The following is a 24,548-nucleotide window of genomic DNA, read 5'->3' as shown; positions in this document are numbered from 1 at the left end:
CATATAGGAAATTCTTCGTTCAATTAGTCGTTCATCTTTGTTAGTTTATATTGAATTTTCTGTTTTTAAACAAAATTTCAAGAATTGGAAAAAAAAAAAAGTTTTAACCAATAATATCAGTAAATAGAAAAACAATAAAGTTTTAAAACAAGATTACAGTTTCACGACATAAGTTTATCTTATAAAATACAAATTTATTCTTTTACAAAATTTTCATAAAAGAAATTAAATATCAGTAAGTACGATTTGCATTTGCTTCATGACAGGTATTTATCTTGTCTTCTTTATAATAACTATTATAAATTATCTTATATTACAAAAACCAAACCTACATCATATTATATAAATTATTAAATAATCACATGATTATATTTATTATTTTAATATTCACTTTTAATATTTTTAATAAATAAATAATTATTATTTTCCGTACAAACTATTTTACTTTAAATAGTCGTATAATATTATTTAAATTAAAAAGTTTTCGTTAAAAATTATTTAATAATTTGAAATATGTTTAATTATATTTTTATAAAGAAATAGTTATTTATCACACGATACGATCCTTTAACAACATAATAATATTAAATAAAACTAAACAGGAATAGCATTTATAACGGCTAACAGTTAATGTATGAGACATAAAGTATTGCGAAAAAAAAACATGATATGTATTATACTTTTTAAAAGGCAGAATGGTTATAACATCAAATATTACCTTTAAAAAAAATGATAATCGAAAAATTATTAACACTTTTATGACTGGTAAATTAAGTGACGACTTAAGATAAATAATTATTGAACGATATATCAAGGTAATTTAAGATTCAACTAGATTAAAGAATATGGAATGCAATGAATCACAAAGCCTAACACGTATTGACAAAAGAGAATGTATCAACTATAATTCATTTTTACACTATCAGGAACATTGTAAAAAAATAAACAATAATTTTGAGAACAGTAAAAAATGCACAACCAATATATTAAGAAGATAAGAAAAATAGATTCGAAAGTTAAAATTTATGATAAAGCAGTTATGGATACGGCTACTCGTATACATCTTGTCCGTAATGAAGACTAATTATCAAACTTTTCAGCATTAATAAAAGGACTTAAATATTGGAGTGCAGGAGATGATAGAAACTAAACAAAAATACTTGAAGAAGGAATACTATCAATTGAAGAAAGTAGAAATAAAGTGGTTAGTGTTACACCATATTATTCTCTAAAACAAGATGTAATAATTTTTTCTGCAGACAAATTATATCAAGCAACAGGTTTTACCTTAGACAAAGAGTACGAGTCACCAAAAAAATCTAACATCATACTTTTAGAAGCCCACTTGTGTTTGGATCATCTTCTAGCTAGTGGAATCATTAAATCTATAGAAATGACTGATTTCGATGATGTAAAAATGGTAAATGAAGAAAGAAATGCTAAGAATATTTGGTGCGGGAGATGTGCTTCAGGTAAACTATGTGGACACTTTCATTACATGGATTCTATATTTCACTACACTTCGCAAAAAGAATCAGGTGTTTTATGAAGTTTGCATATATTTATTCTGATTGTACATATCAAAGAAAGATATCTACTGGTAATGATGGATAGTGTATTAGGATTTGTTATTGCAACAATTCATATCAAGACATATAAGAATAAGATAGGAGAACAAATTGGTTATAATATATATTGGATTGAAAAACAATATGATGTAAAGATGAAGGAATTTATAGTAGAGATATGAAAAAAGCTTGATAATGAAATAATCGAACAATTAATTCATCGAAATTGTATCAACACCATCTATACTTCTATTGAAGATCATCAGTCTAATGGAAAGACTAAAAGGAGTGTAAGAACAATTATTGAAGACACAAGAGCATTATTACAACAATTAAGACTTCCATTTAGGTTCTATACATACGCAATTCTAGCTTCAGTAAATGTGAGAAATTGTATATTTAACAAGAAAATTGGTGAATCATCATTATGGAAAATATCAAACCATACATTAAAAATTAAATTAAGATCCCTTATACCTCTTGATACGCCACCTGTTATTTGAAATCACAGAAGCAAAAAAAAAAGTATTAGGAAAAAGAGTTATAACACTTTTCAAGGATCCAAAAGATTTTGAATACTATTGTTATATACCAACATAAAGAAAAATGATTTGTACTATTGATTATTTGTTATCTGATTACATAGTCACTCGGGGATTGGATGAGAAGAACGAGTCTGATATTATTAATATAAATTTAAATAAAATCAAGATCAAAATTGAAGATATACAAGATATTAGTTATGACAAGAATGAAATTGTAACATTGTTGCAACTAGCTGTTGTAAAATGAACATGATAACTTGGTAGATGAATTACACAAGAATAAAAAAAGAATTAAAGAATATTTATCAAATAATATTTAAGAAGACGTTGATATTGTAATATCGATTATCAAATTTAGAAGCATGAAGAATATCAACTTAAATTAATTGTCTGAAGACGCTATAATTGAAAAAGAACAAATTAGCGAAGAACTAGCGCCACAAGAAATATTAGGAGAGAATCCAATTACTTTACAGAATATCATAATCATAAAACAAGAGGAATATGGTGAAATTAAAATGAACATTTATGGAACAGAAGATAACCATTATCATAATAATAATGGAGCAGAAAAATATTAAGAACGACTTTAATTTTCATAATTAATAAAGCTAAGATATATAAAGTCAGAATTATCTATAGAGAAGATTTGCAGAAAAGTAATAGTTATACTGATATGGAAACATTTATTTTAAGTTTTAATTTATTGCAAATTCCTTTAATTATTGCTAATGATAATAATCTGGCAATAAAGATATTAGGTGTCCATCATGCAACTTTAAATGAAATGTTATATATTTATTATTATAAAAATGCAAGGAGGATTACTACATTAAGAAGAGTATTATATGGACTAAGAGAGAACCCAAAAAGATGATATAAAATCTTAAAAGAATCAATGAATAGAATATGCCTCCAGGGTAATATTTACTTAACTGGATTATTCGTTTCAGAAAATGATAATGTAATAATTGCAGCGTATGCTGATGGTTTTATAACTTCTGCTAGAATAGATCAAGAAATAGAAGAATTTGTTAAGAAATTAGAAAAAAATTTTCACCCAAAATAGTTGATACCATAAAAAAGGAGAGACAAATGTCAAACATGGAAAGTTACATTAACAGGTTGATGGATGAATATTCAATATTATTGAATGACACTTTGAAGCAGAAGTTAGTTTTTAACATTGATGGATACAAGATGAATATAAAAGAAAATGGAACTATTCAAACTAAATTATATTAGTTTTTAAGTAATAATTGATCTATACTTTGTAATAAGCAAAATATCACAGTTAGTTTTATATATTTATAAAAAAGTGATCAAGATAATAAAAAAGAGTTTAAAATATGTTTACGTAACAAGAAATACGAAAGTAATTTTTAGAGTGGAAGACAATCACAACTTATACAATATAATGATGACTTTAAATACTACTAAGATGACAGAATTTGATCTTATGTCACGATGTGGTTAGGAAACAAAATTTTCCATGGTTTTACTAAAAAGTTCTTAATCTCATGAATATTATTAGCAGAGACTGAATTAGCTGCTATAAATTTGTCTGGAATAATTGCAGCTGACTCTAAAGTGACATTAAATTGGTTAAATTAAGATTATTTCAAAACAAGAGTTAAAGTTTTTTGGATCAAGAATTAAATAATTAAAAGAAAGATTGTTCCGCTCAGAATTGAGTCAAAGAACAGCCAATGGAAAAGAAAATCTACTAGAACCGTTGACAATGCCTGCGTGTACAAGAGGTTTAGATAAATTAAAAATAATTCTACAATCTTAATCAACATTCAAAGAGTTGGCTGAGAATATGTGCCGGTATCCATTTGATATTTAGTATACATTCTTTATTATTATTATATATTTATATGGTTCAAAAATTATATTATTATTCTTTGATTCTCTTTTATATGTATATTACAGCCATGATGGAATATAAAAAATTTACAAGGATAGTTATATACTATGAAAAAAGTACGGGTTTTATACATGTTCATATTGAACATTTTTCTTTAATAAGTTGCCAAAATTTATCAATTTGTTTTGCTTACATTTATTGATGGGCAAAAAGAACATATTCTGCAGTTTGATATTGATTTATATTTGATAAACTCTAATTCGTCTATTCATTTATTTTAGAACATTCAATTTCACCAAATTTAGATATTTTCTTTGAATAATAGTTTAAAGTGCAATGTCTGTTTTCTAATTTTAGACACAAAATTTTGCCCTATTCAAAATCAACATTCAAAAACAAATCTAAAAATACTGGCTAGAAGCCTTAAAAAAATCATTTGTTCAAATTACTGAGAACCACATAACAACTTAAGGGTACAATTACAGTAGACTCTACATATAACTAATTAAACATTTAAAAGTCAACTAATCATACAGGATGGAATAACAAACGTAATAACTTTTGTTCTATCCAAAATAGCTTGTTAAGATTCTTAAAAGAAAAAAGAAAAAAAAAAAGAAGAATAAAGTAACTTTATAGCAAGCTTTTCTTAATGGTGTAAACTCTTATAGCTGTAGACAAAAACAAACTCTTCAATCCCAAATTTCTCTTATCTTTGTCGCAAAATTGCTGCTATCATTACTGTTTTCTCTGGCATAATAAAAAACAATATGTGTTTTTTAAAAGTAATACGGTTACAAACCACATTTCCCATTCTTCTTTTTTACCCTCCCTGATTCTGTGTCTTTTCTTTTTAAAATGCAATAAAAGCAAAAATCATTATTTTGTCGTTGAGCACTCCATTTTGTGTCACTTCTTCAATATTACGGGAAAACACTGACATTAATTTTTTTTATTTTTAAAAAAAAGAAAGAGACACAAAATAATATTTAAAGGAATAGGTGTTTACTCTATACACATTTTCTTCCAAAAGGTACAAAGAAACCAGTCCAATAGCTCCTGTCACACCCAACCAATAAGTGAACATGTCCAACATCTATTAGAAAACAAAAGTGGAAGGGAAAAAGTAAATTAATTTTGAAAATATATAACATGTCAGAATGATCACAAAGAAAAAGATTGAAAAAAAAGAATTTCTCAGTTTGATTCTAAAATAATGAAATAATGGAGATAATAATACATAGCTTGATCTGTGAAGCTGATAGTGGAAATGTTAAAAGAACAATTGTTCTCCTTTATACTAAAAAAGTGGTGGGCTACGACCTGTAGCTAAGAGACATACCCAAAAATCCAGTCTAGGAGAATTAGAAACTTTGACAGTGACCTTATAGAGGATTCCATTTCTTACATGAAAGAATCAACGAGAGTGGGTGGTTCATGTGAGTGCTAGGAATTCAACCAAAGGGACCCGTCTATTTACAGAAAAACTAAGTTGGAGGGACTGTGTTAGGATAGCGTATTCTAATGGCATAGTAGTTCTTGTATATCCAGTGGTGTTACCACATGTGGTAAAAAGATCCGTTAAGATGAGTGAATATCTCCCAAGGGATTAGGACACATTACTTTACAATACTAACAGACATACGATAATAATATTAATACTAATACTCAATAGCAGTCATGGCAAAAATGTTTTGTAGATGGGTGGATACAAGCCCTTATTATCCTGATATAATGAATACTGACAATATAGGTCATATATATATATATATATATGCTGTGACATATATGCAACCAACAAGTGAGAATGATACTAGCAAGTGCAGACTTTTTATATATTTTATTACTAGAGAATTTTCGGAGATTTTTTTACCCTTTTATTGTTTAATTTTATTCAATTCCATTACTATTCCAAGAGAGTGAATACAATAGGATCTGTGGATTGCCATTATGCAAGTTCAAGACTATTGTTAACCCAAATTTAGGATTTGAGGAAGATATTTTTTATTAGTTGAATTTAGTTCTTGATTCCACTATTACTCATAAGGTGATAGTTTTACAGAGGCGCTTTTTTTTTACATGATTTCAGATTTTACAGTTGTAGTTGAATTTACAAGCCAAGAAATAGGAAAATGGTGTTTGAGATTTTTAATGGACAATTTTTCAGAGATAATAATTGACATAGGAATATTGGATTCTTGTTTGACTCGCGGCTCTCTTTGTCAGATGGAACTGGTGGTTCTATTCCTACCTGATCAAAATTTATTTTATTATTCGTAATAAAATATTGAACAAGTTGAAGATACTCCTAGGGCTTATAATTTGCACATCTTAATGGAACTGGTGGTTCTGTTCCTCTGGGTGGCATAACAAAAGTCAATTATATCTCGTAGTATTTTTTTTTTATGCTTCATGATCTAAGAGGCATACTTATGCTATAATGTATATCTGAATGATTGGTTGGTTAGTCAATGAACAACATCCTAAATCGTTTCCAATTCTCTCTCTTTTCATTTACCATCCCCTCCTCCATCTCTACTTTTTATTTTGATTTTTTTTTCATCTCTATTTTTTTTCTTCTATATCTCTCATATTATTAATTCTCTAGTCCCAGTTTATCTAAATAGTGCACTGCTAAAATAAAATAAAAAAAAAAAAATGTTATAATAAAAAACAGTTATAACAAAAATGAAAATAAAAAAAGAAAAAAAAATATAGCCCGCTAAAAAAAGTATCTCTCACACCTCAGTAATTCAATCCAAATTTTCTACTTCCATCCATTATGGCTACTCCACATTATTAACGCTATTTTACTTTTTCAATCTCATTATTAACCTCACTTTTTCTGTATTATTATCATCTAGCAATTTTCTTTTCGCTACTTTTTTATGTCTCTTATTCCTCTTTCCTAATCCCACTAACAATACATCCATTTTCTAATGTGTTGTCCATTGTCCATTGTATATTAACCTAGAACCTTAATTCGCTATCGTGTGATTGCTTTAGTGTCTTTTTCTCATCTTAACTAAGAAACATACAAAGAAAAAAAATAAAGAGCGCTCTTTTTTTTTCCTACCCTCCAACTTTTGTCCAGTTCGTTTACCTAATGTATGTTTCCTCCTCGCCTCATGATCTTTTTACTTTGTGTGATACCCATTGTATATACAAGAGCTCCTAAATCAAAGGAATGCTCTATCTTAATACCGTTCTTTTCTAACTTATTTTTTTTGTAAATAGATGTAGTGTTTTGATGGCTGGCCCGAGTATCTCATGTTGATCCATCTCAACTGTTTAAGGACTCGATACTTCTGGGAAGTGGACTTGTTCTCTACAGGGCTCTGTTCAAGGCTCCTGATTCTACCAATGGTGGTGAGGGTAATGATCATCTTAGGCAAACAGTCGTAGGAACGTAAATCTTTTTTCGTATTGGGGCTGTTTTCACACAACTCTGCTCTTCTTTTATGCATTGTCATCAAAATTGTGTAAATTATCAACAAATCATACTGGGTTACGACGTTCTCGATATCCATGGAATTCCTGTGACTTCCCTGTAATGTTTTATGTTTTTTGTACTTTCTTTTATTTAGTTTGTTCCATCTTTGCGTTCTATAAACGTTGGTCATATTTATTTTTTGATTGCTTGTTGCGGGTACTATTCGACTCACTCAACTCCGGGCGTGCATCTTGATTTCATCATGATTAATTGCAATTATCATCTGTACCTTTAGTACCCGATATCCAGGTTTTTTCTTTCTGGGTGCTGTAATATTCTTTATAGCTATCCTTCTATATAGTTTATGTGTATATTATCTAAAGGAACAACATGTCTGTTGCTAGGATGGACAAAAGTCATAGGACTGTGGTATCTTAGTTATCACTGCTTCCTAACTGCCTAGTAGCTGAATGATCCGGTGAAAGGGGGAGGGGGGAAATGTTGCCCTCCGAAATCCCCAATTGCCAATTTGCTAATAAAATATCGTTTCTATTATATATCTCTCTTCATCTAAACCTCACTATTTACATATATGTTCCATACTAAATCACAATTGTGCACTGGTGTATAAATAACTCAACCTTACCTACTTTGCTTACTTTCATACTAAAATATCTCTTCTCTTTCAAATGGGGAAAAAGTAAAATAAAATAAAAATAAACAATTTTTCTGTAAGATTTTTAAATCCCAAACCCTCATTAGGGTTACTCACATATATGTCGTACATTACTATGTTCTCATAAAAATTTCGCCATATCATTATGTCTAAAGTATTTGGTATGCTATTTGAACAAGCTTATTTTGACTAGAGTCAGACGTATCTTCACATTTAAACAGAAACTTTTGATGACAGTCGGATTTATTATTCTATAAAATAATTAATGTGGACTTGGTGTGATAAATTGTCAGTCAGTTCGAATATAGTTAGAAATAAAACCTTGAGTATTATAATAATATGTAAGAGTAAGATGTATGTAAATATACCGATATTACAATGAAAGGAAAAAGAAAATTAAGGTCAAGATTAAAGAAAATAAAGGTCAAGATTAAAGAAAATAAAATACTTTTCAAGATGTGAGGTCTTATTTGGAAAGCCGATGTTTGTTTACTCTTAGTTGGATTATATATATAAATATATATAGGTATAGGTAAGACTAAAACTAAACACAAACAATAATATGATTTAGGGATTATCAAAACTGGAAGCAGATTTATCTTGCATCTTGTAACTAGTAAAATTAGCCGCCGAGTAATATCTTTTTAAAGTGAACAAAAATGAACAGAAATAGTAACTTTTCCTTTATTGTAACCACTTTTTATTTTGTTCCCTTTGTTTACATAATTCCCAAAATGGAAGGGGTTCATTCATGTGTTTTATTTGATTAATAGCTTAAAGTAAAATGCTTCTCTGTACAGTATAAACTTTTTAACTTATTTCAACCTTTTAAGATTTTTTGTTTTTCTTCAAATATCAGGAAAACACTGTTGGTGAAGAATAGAATATTTTCCGCACATTGTGGTACATTTGTACACCACGTAACATACAGAAAAACTAAATTAAAAATGATTCCCATGGAACAAACAGTAATAAAAGTTCGTTTTCCAACATGGATACTTTACTATATGCCATAATTACTATCATTAAAATAATTTTCATTACCACAAAATATAACTATGTTCGACACCAATTAAATTAATAATAAATATACTACCTCATTTATAATTAAGTCTGTTGTAGAATAGAATAATAACAATTACCATGATTAAAGAATTGGGGTGCAGTTCTAATCCACTAGTGCACCTAGATTAATGTAATAAAATTTAGGGTTTGGATCACTAAGCTCGTTAATATACAAATCTGGATAATTGATCGAGCTCCAGAAAACATATAAAAGGACAACGTTTTCTGGAGATAAAAGATCATCTTCCATAACTTTTCTTGTAAATAATTTATATATTATAGATGAACAAAAAGAGAACAACAAGCAAGTAACAAGTTAAGTAACTTTGAATAAATATATTAGCTCGTATATAAGCCGCTCAATATATAAGACCGTTTTAGTAATTATATTATCGCCTATAATTGATTACTGTCTCGATTACTTGAATGACTATTAATATTATTTGCGCTTCCCTGGAATACACAAATTTCACCATACCATACTACAACAGAAGTCCAACAAGCGTTAGACTCCATGGCCAAGCTGGTTAAGGCGTGCGACTGTTAATCGCAAGATCGTGAGTTCAATCCTCACTGGGGTCGCTTATCTTTTTCTAAAGGTTGTTATTTTTTTAGCCGCTAAGTATTTAGGTTGCACACTAGCCTCAATCTCTTTGAATACACATATCTCTATAACAATCCATTCAAATAAGAACAAACAGTAATGGAACCATCTAACCTCTCTAGTTTTCTCAATACAAAGTTCTTTGAAACTGATGTTTTAAAAGAAAATGTAGAAAAAACTCAGTATGATAACGTAAAACGTAAAACAAAATTATATTTAGATAGCATCAAAGAGAAGTTTCTCCAGGATACATCAAGCTCAAAAAAGACTCCAGCCATTAATAAAAGTCTATTCATTCAGAAGAATGCTCTGTTTATTCATAAAAAGTCAAATACTCCTCAAATATCAAGAAATATTACAACTAGTAAATGGTCTAATACTATAGACACAATTATTTTTGCAATTTTTGAAACCCCGAATACTTTATCAAATAAAATTGGTAGTTGTATTGTTAATTTTAATACTGGGGAATTAATTTTCTCTGAAATGATTGATACTTCAATTTTTATCAGAATATTGCATAAAATTCAGGTTTATGAACCAACCTTTATAGTTACGCCTAGTTCTTCATCCTCCCCTTACTATTCAAAACTAATTACCATTTTAAAAAATAATATTCCAGAGTGTACTAAAATGAAACATATACCAAATAAAACATTTTCTAGTGAAAAAGGCTTCGAGTTGATAAAAGAACATACTATTGAAAAGGAAAAATTTGATTCATTATACGAAGAAATTCATGAAAAAAAATATGCTCTTGCTGCTGTATCTGGAGCCATGTGGTTCATTATGAATAATTTTGATCAAAAAATAAGCAATTCTACTTTTGCTTTTCGGTATTTTAGAATTCGTTTTGAAAATCCGGAAGATACAATGCTAATTGATTCTCAAACCATTCGCACCCTTGAATTAGTTGAGAATAAGAACGAAAAAACAGGTCTTTCACTTTTCAGTTTTCTAAATAGCACTTGTACACCAATGGGAAAACGATTATTAAGAAACAATATTTTACAGCCCCTTACACATCAAAAAAATATTATGTTGAGGTTAGAGTCTGCTTTTGAACTTGCGAAAAAAAGAGATATATTAACAGATACGACCAAAGAGTTAAAAACATTTGAAGACTTGGATAAGCTTTTTTCTAAATTACTATTTTCAAATAGTGTTAGTGGAGTCGTAGATCAAAAAATAAATTATATTTTAGCACTCAAAAAAACGATTCTTTCTTCAAAAAAAATATATTTATTATTTGAAGCTGACAACACCCAGTCTAATCTTCTAAAAGAAATCAGAAATATATTATCCAGTGAAACCCTATTGGGAATAACAGATTTAGTAAACACATATATCAACGAAGATTGTATTTGGGCTAATAATAGCTATGAATTACAGAAACAAAAATGTTATGCAGTAAAAAGTGGATCTAATGGTTTATTAAAGGTGTCAAGGGAAGTTTACAGAAACATTTTGAATGAAATTTTGGAAGATATAAAAATGTTAAGTACTAAATATCATCATAATATTGCTCATGGATATGAAACTAAAAGAGGCTTTTTTCTAAAGATAAAAAAACCGGTTAATTCAAAAATTATCGATTTACCTTCAATCTTTATTAACAAAAGCAATAAAAAATCTTATATAGAATGTTCAACAATAAATTTATTAAAAGCTAATGCTAGATTACATGAAGCTTTTAACGAAGTGTTACTTATTAGTGAACAAATCATTGATGACCTTTTTGACAAAATAAAAAATAAAAACATATCTTCCTTATTCATGCTAGCAGAAGCTATTGCTATGTTAGATATGCTTTGTTGTTTTGCTAGTAATACGATTAAATATAAATATTGTAAACCTGTATTTGCTGACTTTTTATATGTAAAAAAGAGCAGACATCCCATTTTAGAAAATCATATTTCTCCATTTATTTCTAATGATATACTGAGTATTAAGGGAAGTTCCAATTTTCATATTATCACAGGTTGCAATGCTAGTGGAAAATCCGTTTATCTTAAACAGATTGCGTTACTCTCGATCATGGCTCAAATAGGATGCCTGATACCTGCAACTTCAGGAACCCTTCCTATTTTTAAAAAGCTTCATGCTAGAATTTGTAATGATTCAATGGAAATCAATAAATCCAATTTTGCTTTTGAAATGAAAGAAATTATATATTACCTAGAAAACATATCGTGTGATTCCTTACTTATTATAGACGAGTTATGCCGAGGATCAGATATAAACCAGGGATTAGCATTAGCATTATCCATAGTTGAATATATGCTGAATATTAACAGTACAGTATTTTTATCAACCCATTTTATGGAACTACCAAACTTTTTTAAAACCCGGATTTCCACTATACATCTTAATATGAAAACAGTAATTGACCAAAACAAAAAATTAAAAAAATGTTATAGTCTCTGTAGTGTTATTTCTGAAATAAAGAATTATGGAATTCTTTCAGTTTGTAGTGTATTAAATGCTTCTATTATTGAAAAAGCTTACAAAATAACAAATCTTCTATCTAGCTCGCAGAATTCTTCACATTTATTAACAGATTGTGCTGCATCTGACAAAGGAACTCTAATTAAAGAAATGAAAAAAATCAACAATACGATTTCAGTGATATTTTCCTTCTTGTCGGCCAACGAGACAATTTCTTCCGATGATATAAAAGACATACAAACTAAGATTATAGAAAACATGTAAACAGCACCATCACTAGAAATATTATGAAATATACACTAATCATTCACAACATTTACCCTTTAGGAATTTGCTTATTTATTCATCGATTATATAAACATATATAGCATAAAACAACAGGAAAAATAACGACCAAATACAGTCAGCCAATTAAGAAATATATTTCACCAACCTGAATAAACCTTGTTCGATCATTTTTAATCTTGCTGGTACTACATGATCAGACAAATTAAAATTCAGTTCAAATAATTTCATTCTCTCTTCTGCAGCTGATTTAAATGCAACAATAAAATTAATAATTAATGTCAATGAAAGGACAATTGCTATGACAATCGGGCCCAGTGGGGCATCCAAATGTTGTCCGCTTCTTTCTCGAATGACGTGAAGTCTTTTTAAATAGGTTCTGTATGACCATAAGATACAGAATATAGTAAGACTAAAATAAATATATGCTAAAAAGGTTGCTAATTGTGGGAAAGAAGCCTTCCTGACTGAATTGTAAATCGAAAAGGTTAAAACACTCAACAATGATGTGACACTTAACCAACGATTAAATGTTCTTTCATTTGCTAACCAGACCTTTGCTTCAACTTTAACGGGTCCTGCATTTTTAACATAGCTGGTTGGCTTTTTGACTCCTTTTGGTAATTCAATTTCCTCATCTTCAGAATCCACTCCAATTAATTTTGCATCTCTTCCTGTCAAGATTTTAAAAAAAGTTGGTTCTTGTCTTTGTCTCTTCCTCTTCGATAGACTTAGAATTTCTTCTGCTTCATCTTCCTCAGATGACTCATGATCTTCTAAATCTGCATTCTCAGCTTCATATAACCGTAATCTATCGGCTTCATCTTCAAATCTATTTACCGATGGTGAAATTTTTTGGATCTTCGATAATCTTCGCATACCATCTAATTTGGCCTGAATTTCCTTCTGTCTTTCCAATTTTTTCTTTTCTTCCTCATAAGCTTGAGATGGGTTTCTTCTAATGTCATTTTCAATATCCGGCAACCAAAATGGAAGAATATCAAGTCTTTCATAATCACTAAACAAAGATGCCACACCTTGAATAAATAAAGAAAAATTTGGAACCTCTTTGACTAGATGCGAATTTGTTAATTCGTTAATCCATTGAACATGTTTTGTTGGCAATTTAATATTAGCGAAATTAGATCCATTAATATTAGGATCATTAGAATCAGAGATGTTTGATACATGATTGTATGGATTTTTAATTTTGACTTCCATGACAGAGAATGGAAATTTTGCATATTCGCCTTTTCTTAATAATTTCATTGGATTAGTAACGTCTGAATCGATATCTGTCCTGTGCCAATTCTTTGGGTCCCTTATAGGCCTTTGTTTATCAAATGAATCCTCTCTGATAAATGAGATATCAGAATCTATTGTAATTCTTACTCTATCGTCACCTGGGATTTGAAATGCGGTTCTATGATAAACTGTTCTTAATATAGGTTGTAATTCTTCTTGAATAATGAATCTTTGTACTTCATCAAATTCATTTGAAACTTTATTCAGTTGATTATCCACAGTACCATTATCTTTCAATCTTTTCAAAATTTTTTCTTTGTATTTAATATCATTATTAAAAATGAAACCATTTAAATATTTTTGTTTCATTTTCAATTTTGTAACATCAAAATCTTTTTTACCATCCTCATTTTCAATAGAGACTCTTTTTTCCAAAAAAATGTCTGGTTTATCAATCAATTTGCCGATCCATCTCAGTCTTAAAGTAGGAGCAGAGCTATTTTTCAACAGCTTATTATTATACAATTCAAAATATTCATTATCGAAATAAACAACAGTTATGGTTGGATCAAAGGATTTTGGTTTAGATGTCAAACTATTTTGACCTTCACTTTCGTTATCAATCTCCTTGTCATTGTACTTATAGGAATTAAAGATATCATTTTCAAACTTATCAACCAAATCACCATTTTCATTTGGAGCAGGTGAATAAAGTAACACAGGCAGATGTCTCAAGATCCTTGTTTTAACTTCCATTAAATTGTCTTGATGGATCCAAAATTTAAAAGTTTGAAATTCCATTTGAATATCATCAATAGACCCAACATTTGACAACTTAGAGTTATTTGCTAATGATTTGGATACAGTACCGAAATTGCCTCTTAAAATGTTATAGAGAAATGATATTTTATATAATAATGGAGAGTATTCTTCCGAATGAAATGGCAATTCTTTTAATCTAACTTGTAATAGAGATTTGACAGAGGGATATTTAGGATGTAATTTATCATGTTTCTTGACGATCTTAACAAACCCAGTGTAATTAAGTCTTGTAAATTTATCGAGTTCCTGTGCTTCATTAAGATAAGATTCTAGAAGTTGTTTGAAGGTGTCAGAGTTCAAAGTTTTAATCTTTTCTTCAGAGTCTGTTTGTTTCTCCAATTGATCCAATTTATTCATTAGTGTATTATATTTATTTAATTGGAAACTATAAACTTTCTCGAGTTCCTTATCCAAAACATCAACAAATTTATTTTCATCATCATCAGTCCAAATATTTTCTCGTGAGATATGGGACCTAGTGGGAGGAAGATTATCACTATTTTCCTTTAATAACTCTTTTAAACCATCGTAATTAATATAGGACTCCTTCCAAGGAGGATACATATCAGTAGCCAACTTGACTCCAAATAACATTTTTGCTACTCCTTCTTTATTCCAGTAATTAGTATTTTCTTTATACTATTTTCTCTATATTTTATTTTTCAATTGTATCGTATCCTATAATGCAGGTATAAAAGATATAAAAATAAGGGCCAAGTCAATATATTTCACTTTTTATATCTCTTTTTCACCTAGACCAGAATACATTGAAACATATATACATGATAGTTCCAGGATTCTACCTGTTTAATCTACTTACACGTTCATTCATGTATTCTTTTTTTATTCTTTTTTTTTTTTTTAGTCCTCTACTATTGATACTTACCTCTCCTTCTAACGATTTAAAGATATTTTCGCCAGACAGTGGTTGAGCGACTAGGTGACAGTAACAATCTTTGCTCTTCCCCCCTTCCCCCTTCCCCCTCCGCCTTCCTCTCCTCGGTTTTTCTTTTCCGTCTGCTCTTCTCATTTTAATTTTCTCTGTCTGCATTGCTTTGGTGGTAGAAAACCAAAAACGTCCACGTGGTGTGTGGAAAAAAAAAAAAAAACAAAAAGACAAAACACGGCAGACCAAAAAAACTTAAAAAAAAAAAAAGGGGGGAGGGGGGAAAGACAGAGGAAAGCAAAGAGAAAGTCACGTGCATATACACATTAAAGCGGAATTGTGGAAACCACGCACGGAAACAAAGAAAAGCCTTCAGGCATTTTGAATAGCCCAGTTTCTCCGCGGAATTACCTGGTGGTTCGATTGAATAATTTCTTCTATATTCTGTGTCCATTTTATTGAAAAAAAAAATACATATAAAAAAAATCATATATATCCTCATTTATCTCAGTTTCTTTCATCAATATGTACCAATACACCTACAATCTTGTGTTCAACAACATCCTGATTTGTTAGTCCCGTTGTTAAGTTTTATATTAATGCCATTATTACCACCACTAGTACCATTATTACTGTTGTTACCAACACCAAACTGTGCTGCATTTAAATCTAATTTCTCTTGTATTGATCTCGCCAAACTTAAGAAAATTTCATTAACATTTGTATCATCTTTTGCACTTGACTCAATGTATTGTACTTGTAACTCCTTTGCTAGCCCTTCACCTTGTTCATACGTGACTACTCTGTTGTCCATATCACTCTTGTTTCCAACTAACATGATTTGTGCTTCACTATTAGAATGTTCTGTCACAGTCTTATACCATTGTTTAATATTTGCAAATGTTCTTTCGTCCGTCACATCATATACTATAATAATCCCCATGGCACCACGGTAATATGCAGTAGTAATTGTTCTAAATCGTTCCTGTCCAGCAGTATCCCATAATTGTAACTTGATTTTTTTGCCATTTATATCCACCGTCTTAATCTTGAAATCTATCCCGATTGTGGTAATAAAGGACGGATTGAATCGATCTTCTACAAATCTCACTAAAAGACACGATTTTCCAACACCTGAATCTCCAACTAATAAAATCTTCATTATGGAATCATAATTCTTTGGTGAACCAGTCGATATTGTCCTTAAGCCTGACATTTTTTTCCCTCCTTCCTTCTATATATATATATAGGTATATGTATATGTATGTGTTTATTTTTGTTTATCTTTATACCATATTCTTGGTTTTTTTTCTTTTACCACTATAATCTTTCTATTATAAATAACTTATCTGGAAGTATTACCCAATAAAAAAGTCTTTGCAAATAATAACTGTAATAATATAAATGATTGTAATATTGGTTTACCATTTCTAAGTGCCATTCTTTTTTTTTTTTTTTTCCTTTTTACCAGACCTTTGAACTTTTTCTTTTTCCGCTTTTTTTTTTTTATTTTTATTTTATTTTATTTTATTTTAAAGATACATAAAAAGAAAGTAAAATAAATAAATGTGCTATATCCAATATATAATTATATTTTCTGTATGTATATTATACTCATACATATAATTGAATAATTAGTCTATCTATTCTAGAAAAAGAAGATAAAAAACAAACAAAAAAAAAGAAACATCTAGGCGTAATAACTTCTCCATAAAACACCTTCTAAATCTTCTAATTCTTCACTCGTAAAAACAGTTCTATCATATATCCATGTATCCACTCTAACTTTCTTAAATTGACTTATAATATTTTTTGTAGTTGTCCCCACAATACCCGTAGTTCTTGCCCAAGATGAAATTAAACTTAATTCTTTTGGAATCCATTTGGGTAAAGGAAATATATATGGGAATGCAGATATTATTGCACCAATACCTAAAATAGTCGAATGAATCTTTGTGTCCATCTTTGACAATTTCTGTTTTTGTTCCCATGAACAGTTTGGTAAATCTTTATTGAATTTTTTTAATAAATTAATGTCAACACCAGTGCAATGAATAATCTCGGATAATAATGAGGATGCACGGATTCTAACTTCCACAAAATTTTCATTATAAAGTTGGTACAATACATATTCACGGATTTTATTCAATTCAATATCCGATAATTGCAATAATTGCGAAGATAAAATGTATTCGATACACGTTAGTTGAACTCTGATTTGATATGATGAATCAATTGGGGTCACTTGGCATAATCGATCAACTATAGACCCAATATATGGACTTCTCAATGGCATGTCTGTCATATTTAAAAATAATTTTGTAGGATCTAATCCAGAAATCTTGCAGACATCTTTTTGATTTAATAAAGTGATTAAAAATGGAATTACATGTGAATCAATATATGGAACTAACAGAATTTTTGTTGGACCTCTTGACATTTCTTTAATCCAATAAAATAAAGTAGATGCTCTATAATAATATTTGGTCTTTAAAACTTCTTGCGGACTTAAATTTAACACATTCTTATATTCTAAGGTAGCAGTTAAAAATAATTGTTTAATAAATTTATCAATTGACTCAGGGACTATCTTTAACGGTAAACCTAGACCTGAACGAGTTTTAAAATGTTCAAGGGCTTTATCTGAATTTTCAAAACCAGGATAACTTTCATTTTGAATTATTGTGACAAATAACTTTGCCACATTTTCTCGCACTTGCTCGTATGGATGATCAAAAACTAATTCTTTTATAATCGAAGCTCCATCAAATGATTTATATTCTAACGACAACATGACATTTTTCAAATGTATCAGTCGGTATGATTGGTGAGCAGCATCATCGGTTTGGGTGTTTAGTATCCCTTTAATATTGTAAACGTACTTACAAAGAGACTTAGATCTCCGTATATCAACTACAGTTGGTAGCCACCAGAATAAAGTACACCAAACTTCAAACCCGTCCTGATTTAATTCATGATTTAAACATTGAGGAAGGAATATTGCTAAAAAGTTTTCTATCTTAGAAATCGTCTTTGATGATAAGTACTTAAAGCTACATATTAATGCAGCTATAATCTCAACTGTCATTATCATCGATGCCTTATCTGTCCTATCATAATATTTCTGACATAATTCAATAAGATGTTCCAATCTGATTGCTCCATTGTATTTCTCAGATAACAAAATGATTAATACAAAAAATGAAACTTCACCACCACTAAATGTACTACGGTTTTCGTTGTCTTTTATCAGAGTCGAAGTTATATGAATAAATAATTCTTCTGTTAATAACTGACCCAACATTTTCATTGCTTCCAATTCATCAAATCTAAAATCCAATTTATATTCTTCTATCATCAAGGCTTTAAATGAAACACCCCAACACAACCATCCCATAAACGCCTGCGAATCAAGGAAGTATGTAGGATTGTCGAAATTACACATTTCTTTCTTAAAACTCTTTTTATAATCAGGTGATAATGTGTCAATATATCTAATAAAAAAAGGATCAAATTTAGAGGAAAAAGCTCTTTCAATGTCATATTGGTAATCCGCCAGTGATAAAAATTTATTAAAAATTAACAATATAGACCTTAATACAATATTTATAACACTAGGATGATTTGTATTCATATAAGATACTATAACTTTAAGGGTATTTTTATCAGTAGGCATTTGTAAATTTGATTCAAGTTTCACTGCCAAGCTAATAATTGATATAGTATTTTTCCAAGTCATATCAATATCATCTTGCAACAAACCCAACATTTTATTTCGAAGACTATGCAATTTTTCCATACATAAACGCCTTTTCTTTTCTTTAGTCATTTTAACAGCATTCACTTTTAAATTTAATGATAAACCTTCCGGCGCCAACATATTTAATGCTCGCTTATCAAACAAACAGATATGAGAAGGTATTTTAATATGAGACACAAAGTTGGCAATAATGTTACTAGCATGATAACCCACTTCATCTTCCTTGATTTTGCAACACCGAATTAAAAGCAATAACAATGTTTCCATATTTTTATAATCACGTAATATTTTCCTGCGAACCTTTTTAAGAGATAAAACTTTTAAAATTCCATCTAAACGTTTATAGTCTTTAGACTTAAAAATATTCTCCATCAATTGAATGACCTGGTTAATTAAAATAGAATATGATCCGATTATTTGCTTCATTGAATGAACCAAAGTTGCCTGTCCAACTTTATGAATATCTGGGAAAATTGACGTGGCCATTAGAATAATATCATTCAACAATTGTATTTCCAGCCTAGACGGATATCTATTTGTTGAACGCATCAAAACTCTGCTCTGGTGGAAATCATTAAGCTTCACGGCTAAATATGTTCTAGTAATCGCATCTGGTCTATGAGATAATAATTGAATATTTTCAATGAATTCAATGTCTAGAAATGCACCTGGATCATCTGAAAATAAAGATTCTTTTCCTACATCAGTGAACCAAACCTTCAAACCATGTAATAATATTATAAATAATTTTGTATTATTTTCACACTGTTCGGAAAGAAACAAAAAGAGCTTATGTATCAATAAACCAATTTTGCTTCTAATATCATGAACCCGAATATAGTCAGGATGTTTTAATTTCTCGTCAGTAGTCACCCCAAAAAAATAATTACACATAAATATATTCATATCTCTTTGTGCTAGACTAGCATTCATCAAAGATGCATCAGTTTGGTTACTTGGTACTGGAGTTCCCACAGTAGAAGGAACTTCTGATATACTGTCTTCTACCATAAAGTTTTCATTCCTAGAATCATCAATTACAACTATATCATCTTCATATTGGTCATATGATGATTCATCAGTAACCATATATAAACTTTCGTCTTTTTCAGAATGGATTTGTTCAACATCTATATTCAATTCATCATTATCACAATTCTTATCCCTGATTTGTTTTAATAAATAAAGTTTTTCTCGATAAGAGGAAATGTTCGAAATAACTGACTTATTCTTGTTAAAATCTGGATCAAATAATAAACTACAACCTGAAAGACAGTGTGACAACACTAGAATATATTTCTGAATCATATCTGTATATGTTTTATCATTTGTAGGTTTAGACATTAAAAGAGATATTTTTTCAATGCAGTAATTAGTGATATGTTCAAAAAGGGTGACTGCATAAGAGATTTCCTCTTCAGTAGGAATATGCCACTGGAAATCAAGATTTTCAGGGTCATACAATCTTATGTCGTTTTGCAAACCACCCCATTTCTCCTCTGAAGATAGCATAGCATTTTTTGAAAACAATGAATACTTAACTATTTCTGTATTAGTAAGGCTTGATAATGTACTATGAACTAGAATGGATGTCAAAACATCTAATGGAGGATTAGATATATTATCATAAACGTAAATTATGAATTCGACTAGATCTGAATCCATCTTTAAAATAGCACTATGTGATTGTCTTAAAATATCATTTAAAGTCGTCAAATATAGCACAAGTTTTATATCCCTTTGATGAATTTCAGAGTAACTCCTAATAGAACCAGCACCTTTTTCAATCTGTAATCGGATATGGTGTATTAGTGAATTAACAATTTCTAATATCATCTTTTCATTATTTCTTACCAAAGTTGCTAAGGGTATAGTGACTAATTCATAATTTGGATCTTTGACATTAAATGCATCATTATCCCAGAATTTTCTTTTATACAGGTTTGAGAAATAGTTCAACATATCATTATCCATAGATTCCATCATTATCATTGTGGTTTGATTTATTTTAATAATTAATCCTTCATCTACTTCTACATCAACCAAAGAAAATATTTTATCAACATACACCCTTAGAATATTTTCAAATTCAGTGGTAGAAGCCTCAAAAGCATTAGTTAAAAGATCTTTATTGTAAGGGAAAATACCTCCATCATGTTCTTTTATGTATTGATAATGTTGCCGAATCAGTGGAAGTGTATATGATTCAAATGTCAAAAAGTCATTGTTGGATACTAAATTAGAAATTGGAACAAAAGAAATAGTAGAAACAATAGCATTAATGATTTGACTGGTAAGTGGAAGATCGTTCGAATCTAATTTTGTTACTAACAAAGACAATATATTTGTGATATGGATCCTATAGAAGGGATCAGCCACTAAGAATCTGGATGCTTTTGTCAATTGTTTAAGAGAGGAAATAACCCGATGTTTAGAATTAATATATTCACCAGCTAAAAAATCATAAATATTCTCTAAAACATGATCGAATATTAGATGTCTTTTACTTGAATCCAGATCTAATAGATATGAAATGCAAGATATATAAAAATTCGAAATATCTTGACCCCTATTTTGAGCACCAGTATTTACGATGTTTAAAAATAAATCAATAATTTTATCGTTGCATTCCTTGGTTAAGCATAATTCTTGACCCTTAAGTCTACGGTTATTGACCTCTTCTTTTTCATATTGTATTCTTCTGTGATACATCTTAATGAAACAATGAACAAATTTAGCTATAGGTTTCGTCCATATCCCTGTATTTGAAGGATGTACAAATGTTTCGATTGTTTTAAGTAATTTTGAAAATTGATTTAACATACCTTGATATTTTGAACCATTTATGCTATAGATAAATGATTGAACTAATTTTGTATATGAATCAATTTGTGTATTAAATCTTAAATGTCCTTGGAGTCTATTGAACAGAAATGTTATTTGCTCTTTGGTAAATATACCAAACTTATCAAAACAAATGTTGTAATCGGTTAGATATTGAATTCCATTTTCTAATGATCTCTCATAGACATCTTTCGCTATATCCCCTGTAAATTCGAATAGATGAGTATCTATAGCTATTGTAGCACTTACGGAAGTCCAAAGACTGAAACAAAAAGGAAGGTAATCTGTTATTCTACATATTTTATTGAAGTGGAATGGAACATATGATGTAATAATTGGTAAAATTATGGACATGGTTGATGGTGAAAAACTACTCAACAATAAATCCATCGCATTTTTTAATAAATTTACATCTTTTTCATTAAAAAATGGCTTGGAATAATGTGCTAATCTTAATAGTATTCTAAATAGTTTTAAATCACTTTTTGAAGATAAATCATATTTAGCATAATCTGAATCTGGATATGGAAAGAAGTCACAAATAAAATTAAAAAGAATTGTATGGTCTAAAACTAAACCATGCTCCTTTAACAATTTTACATAGTTTGTTCCGTCATCATTTTCATCCACCAGTATTTCAAAAACATCAACAAATAAATCTCGAGAAATGTCTTGTCCTTGTGTAAGAGCAAGATAATAAAACACTGTTGTCAAACTTTTTCTTAATAACACAGGGAAGTTAAAATCTAGACAATTTCGTAATTCATTTGTCCAATGATTTACATTTACTATAGCTGGAGATTTAGCAGTAATTTTACTAAAAATATCAACATTTGCACTCTGTGAAGTAGAAGAATAATTTTCATCATACAATTCATCTTCATTAAACTGTCTTATTTTTCCATTTATTTCTAAAGGTGTATACCGACTGGACAATGTAAATAAATCAGTTTTCAACGCGAGATCATCAACTTCACTTTTCAAATCTGCTAAATCTTTACTAGTGATAGGAATCAAACCTTCAATATCCGTCGAGCTTATAGCAATATAAAGATTAGTAAGTATTTGTGTAATATATTTAGCTTGGTCTTTATGAGTTTCAATCATATATGGAATATAAAGACGAGGTTCAAATTTTGGTTTGACTTTTCTACTGAACCACCTAGACTTCGGATCGTAAATGACCCTTTCATACTCTCCTTTATCATCTGGAAAATCCAAATTATAATACTTCGTTCTTGTTTCTAAATTATATTCGGCTTCGTTTTGATATACTGAACCATATGTTGGCGTATTTGGGGTCGCAGATCTGGTTCTTAGATCTTGGTAGATATTCAAAGGTGGTGATTTTGAGTTTGTGATTTTATATACACCTTTCTCACTCTTCAATGCTGATAAAACCTTATGTCTTACTGGAATAGGTGCTTTTATTTCTTGCTTATTCATTAAATGTGTATATAGATAAAATGAAATGATTAGGTAATACTATCCTTTATTCTTTTTAATTATATTCTATAATATTGCTTCAGGTAAAAAAAAAAAAAAAAGCAACTAAATTTGATTCAAAACAGGAATATGAATAACAAGACAAACTAAATCAGTTGAGATAGAAAATCTTTCAAGCCTGTAGATTAGTTACTCTTTAATAACAACCTTTGTGTCTTCATTATTCATTTATATATCCACTATTTTTAAGTGTAGATAATATGTTCCCTTAAATTTACCTTAAAGAAATTTGTAAGTAATCCTTTACAAACTTGTCCATACAAAAAAAAAAAAAAAGAAAAGGATACTTCAGACACAAAAGAATAGGTATAAACACAATAGAACACAACGTAATATATGCAAATCAATTAATATATCAAAAATAACTAAAAAATACGTACACAAAGTCAAATCTACACTGTTGGACACACAATTAATAATGGCGTATATACCTGCGATGGTAACAATGAAAATATGTAGTTAGATGTATGAACTTAGCCACTGTCATAGACATATTCCATAAAAGTTGGTCAAAACTAAATAATTATGCTAGTCCGCATATTTAGATAAATCTAGAGTGACTACTCTTGATGTATTTTCTTTTTGTTTTCTATATACACCAACTAAAGCATCCGATTTCTCAAACATGCTATTCTTTAATGAAATAACAATGAATTGAAAATTTTTGTTACCGTGTTTTTTGATATAAGAAGCTATTCTTTCTACATTTTTGACATCTAATGCAGCATCAACCTCATCTAGTACAAAAAATGGACTGGGACAGTATGAATTAATGGCAAATAATAGAGCTAATGCTGCAATCGTCTTTTCACCACCAGATAAATATTCCATATCTTTAAATCTTTTAGAGGGGGGTGTGGCATGATATTTAATACCAGCATTAAATGGTTCATCTTCCTCCTCTAATGTTAACGATGCACTACCTCCTGATAATTCGGCCGCGGAATTTGTATTTCTTGTCAGTTCTCTATATATTCCATCTAAGTGTTCA

At 29.3% G+C, this 24,548-nt stretch overlaps 5 protein-coding genes and 1 non-coding gene across 6 annotated transcripts; 3 read left to right on the top strand and 3 right to left on the bottom strand.

Annotated features, from left to right (window-relative positions):
* Positions 1–3,208: 3,208 nt before the first annotated feature.
* PWA37_000330 (uncharacterized protein) lies at positions 3,209–3,358 on the top strand (the record flags this gene model as incomplete). Its single annotated transcript, XM_064857009.1, has 1 exon — positions 3,209–3,358. The coding sequence occupies one exon, from the start codon at positions 3,209–3,211 to the stop codon at positions 3,356–3,358; it is 150 nt and encodes a 49-aa protein (XP_064716142.1).
* Positions 3,359–9,665: 6,307 nt separating this feature from the next.
* PWA37_000329 lies at positions 9,666–9,740 on the top strand. Its single transcript has one exon. It is a non-coding gene; the product is annotated as a tRNA-Asn (tRNA).
* Positions 9,741–9,860: 120 nt separating this feature from the next.
* MSH4 (MutS family protein MSH4) lies at positions 9,861–12,473 on the top strand (the record flags this gene model as incomplete). The annotated part of the gene is made up of 1 exon (XM_064857008.1): positions 9,861–12,473. The coding sequence occupies one exon, from the start codon at positions 9,861–9,863 to the stop codon at positions 12,471–12,473; it is 2,613 nt and encodes an 870-aa protein (XP_064716141.1).
* A 147-nt stretch (positions 12,474–12,620) lies between these two features.
* Positions 12,621–15,155, bottom strand: VTC2 (vacuolar transporter chaperone; the record flags this gene model as incomplete). Its single annotated transcript, XM_064857007.1, has 1 exon — positions 12,621–15,155. The coding sequence occupies one exon, from the start codon at positions 15,153–15,155 to the stop codon at positions 12,621–12,623; it is 2,535 nt and encodes an 844-aa protein (XP_064716140.1).
* An 845-nt stretch (positions 15,156–16,000) lies between these two features.
* SEC4 (Rab family GTPase SEC4) lies at positions 16,001–16,663 on the bottom strand (the record flags this gene model as incomplete). Its single annotated transcript, XM_064857006.1, has 1 exon — positions 16,001–16,663. One exon carries the CDS (start codon positions 16,661–16,663, stop codon positions 16,001–16,003), a length of 663 nt encoding a protein of 220 aa, XP_064716139.1.
* Positions 16,664–17,137: 474 nt separating this feature from the next.
* On the bottom strand, positions 17,138–23,497 carry BLM10 (proteasome activator BLM10; the record flags this gene model as incomplete). The annotated part of the gene is made up of 1 exon (XM_064857005.1): positions 17,138–23,497. One exon carries the CDS (start codon positions 23,495–23,497, stop codon positions 17,138–17,140), a length of 6,360 nt encoding a protein of 2,119 aa, XP_064716138.1.
* Between the last annotated feature and the right edge of the window lie 1,051 nt (positions 23,498–24,548).

The sequence above is a fragment of the Arxiozyma heterogenica genome, assembly GCF_036370985.1.
Source record: "Arxiozyma heterogenica strain weizmannii chromosome Unknown scaffold_11, whole genome shotgun sequence".
NCBI lineage: Eukaryota > Fungi > Ascomycota > Saccharomycetes > Saccharomycetales > Saccharomycetaceae > Arxiozyma > Arxiozyma heterogenica.
Note: the sequence above shows the minus strand (reverse complement) of the source record. Positions and strands in the feature narration are given on the sequence as shown.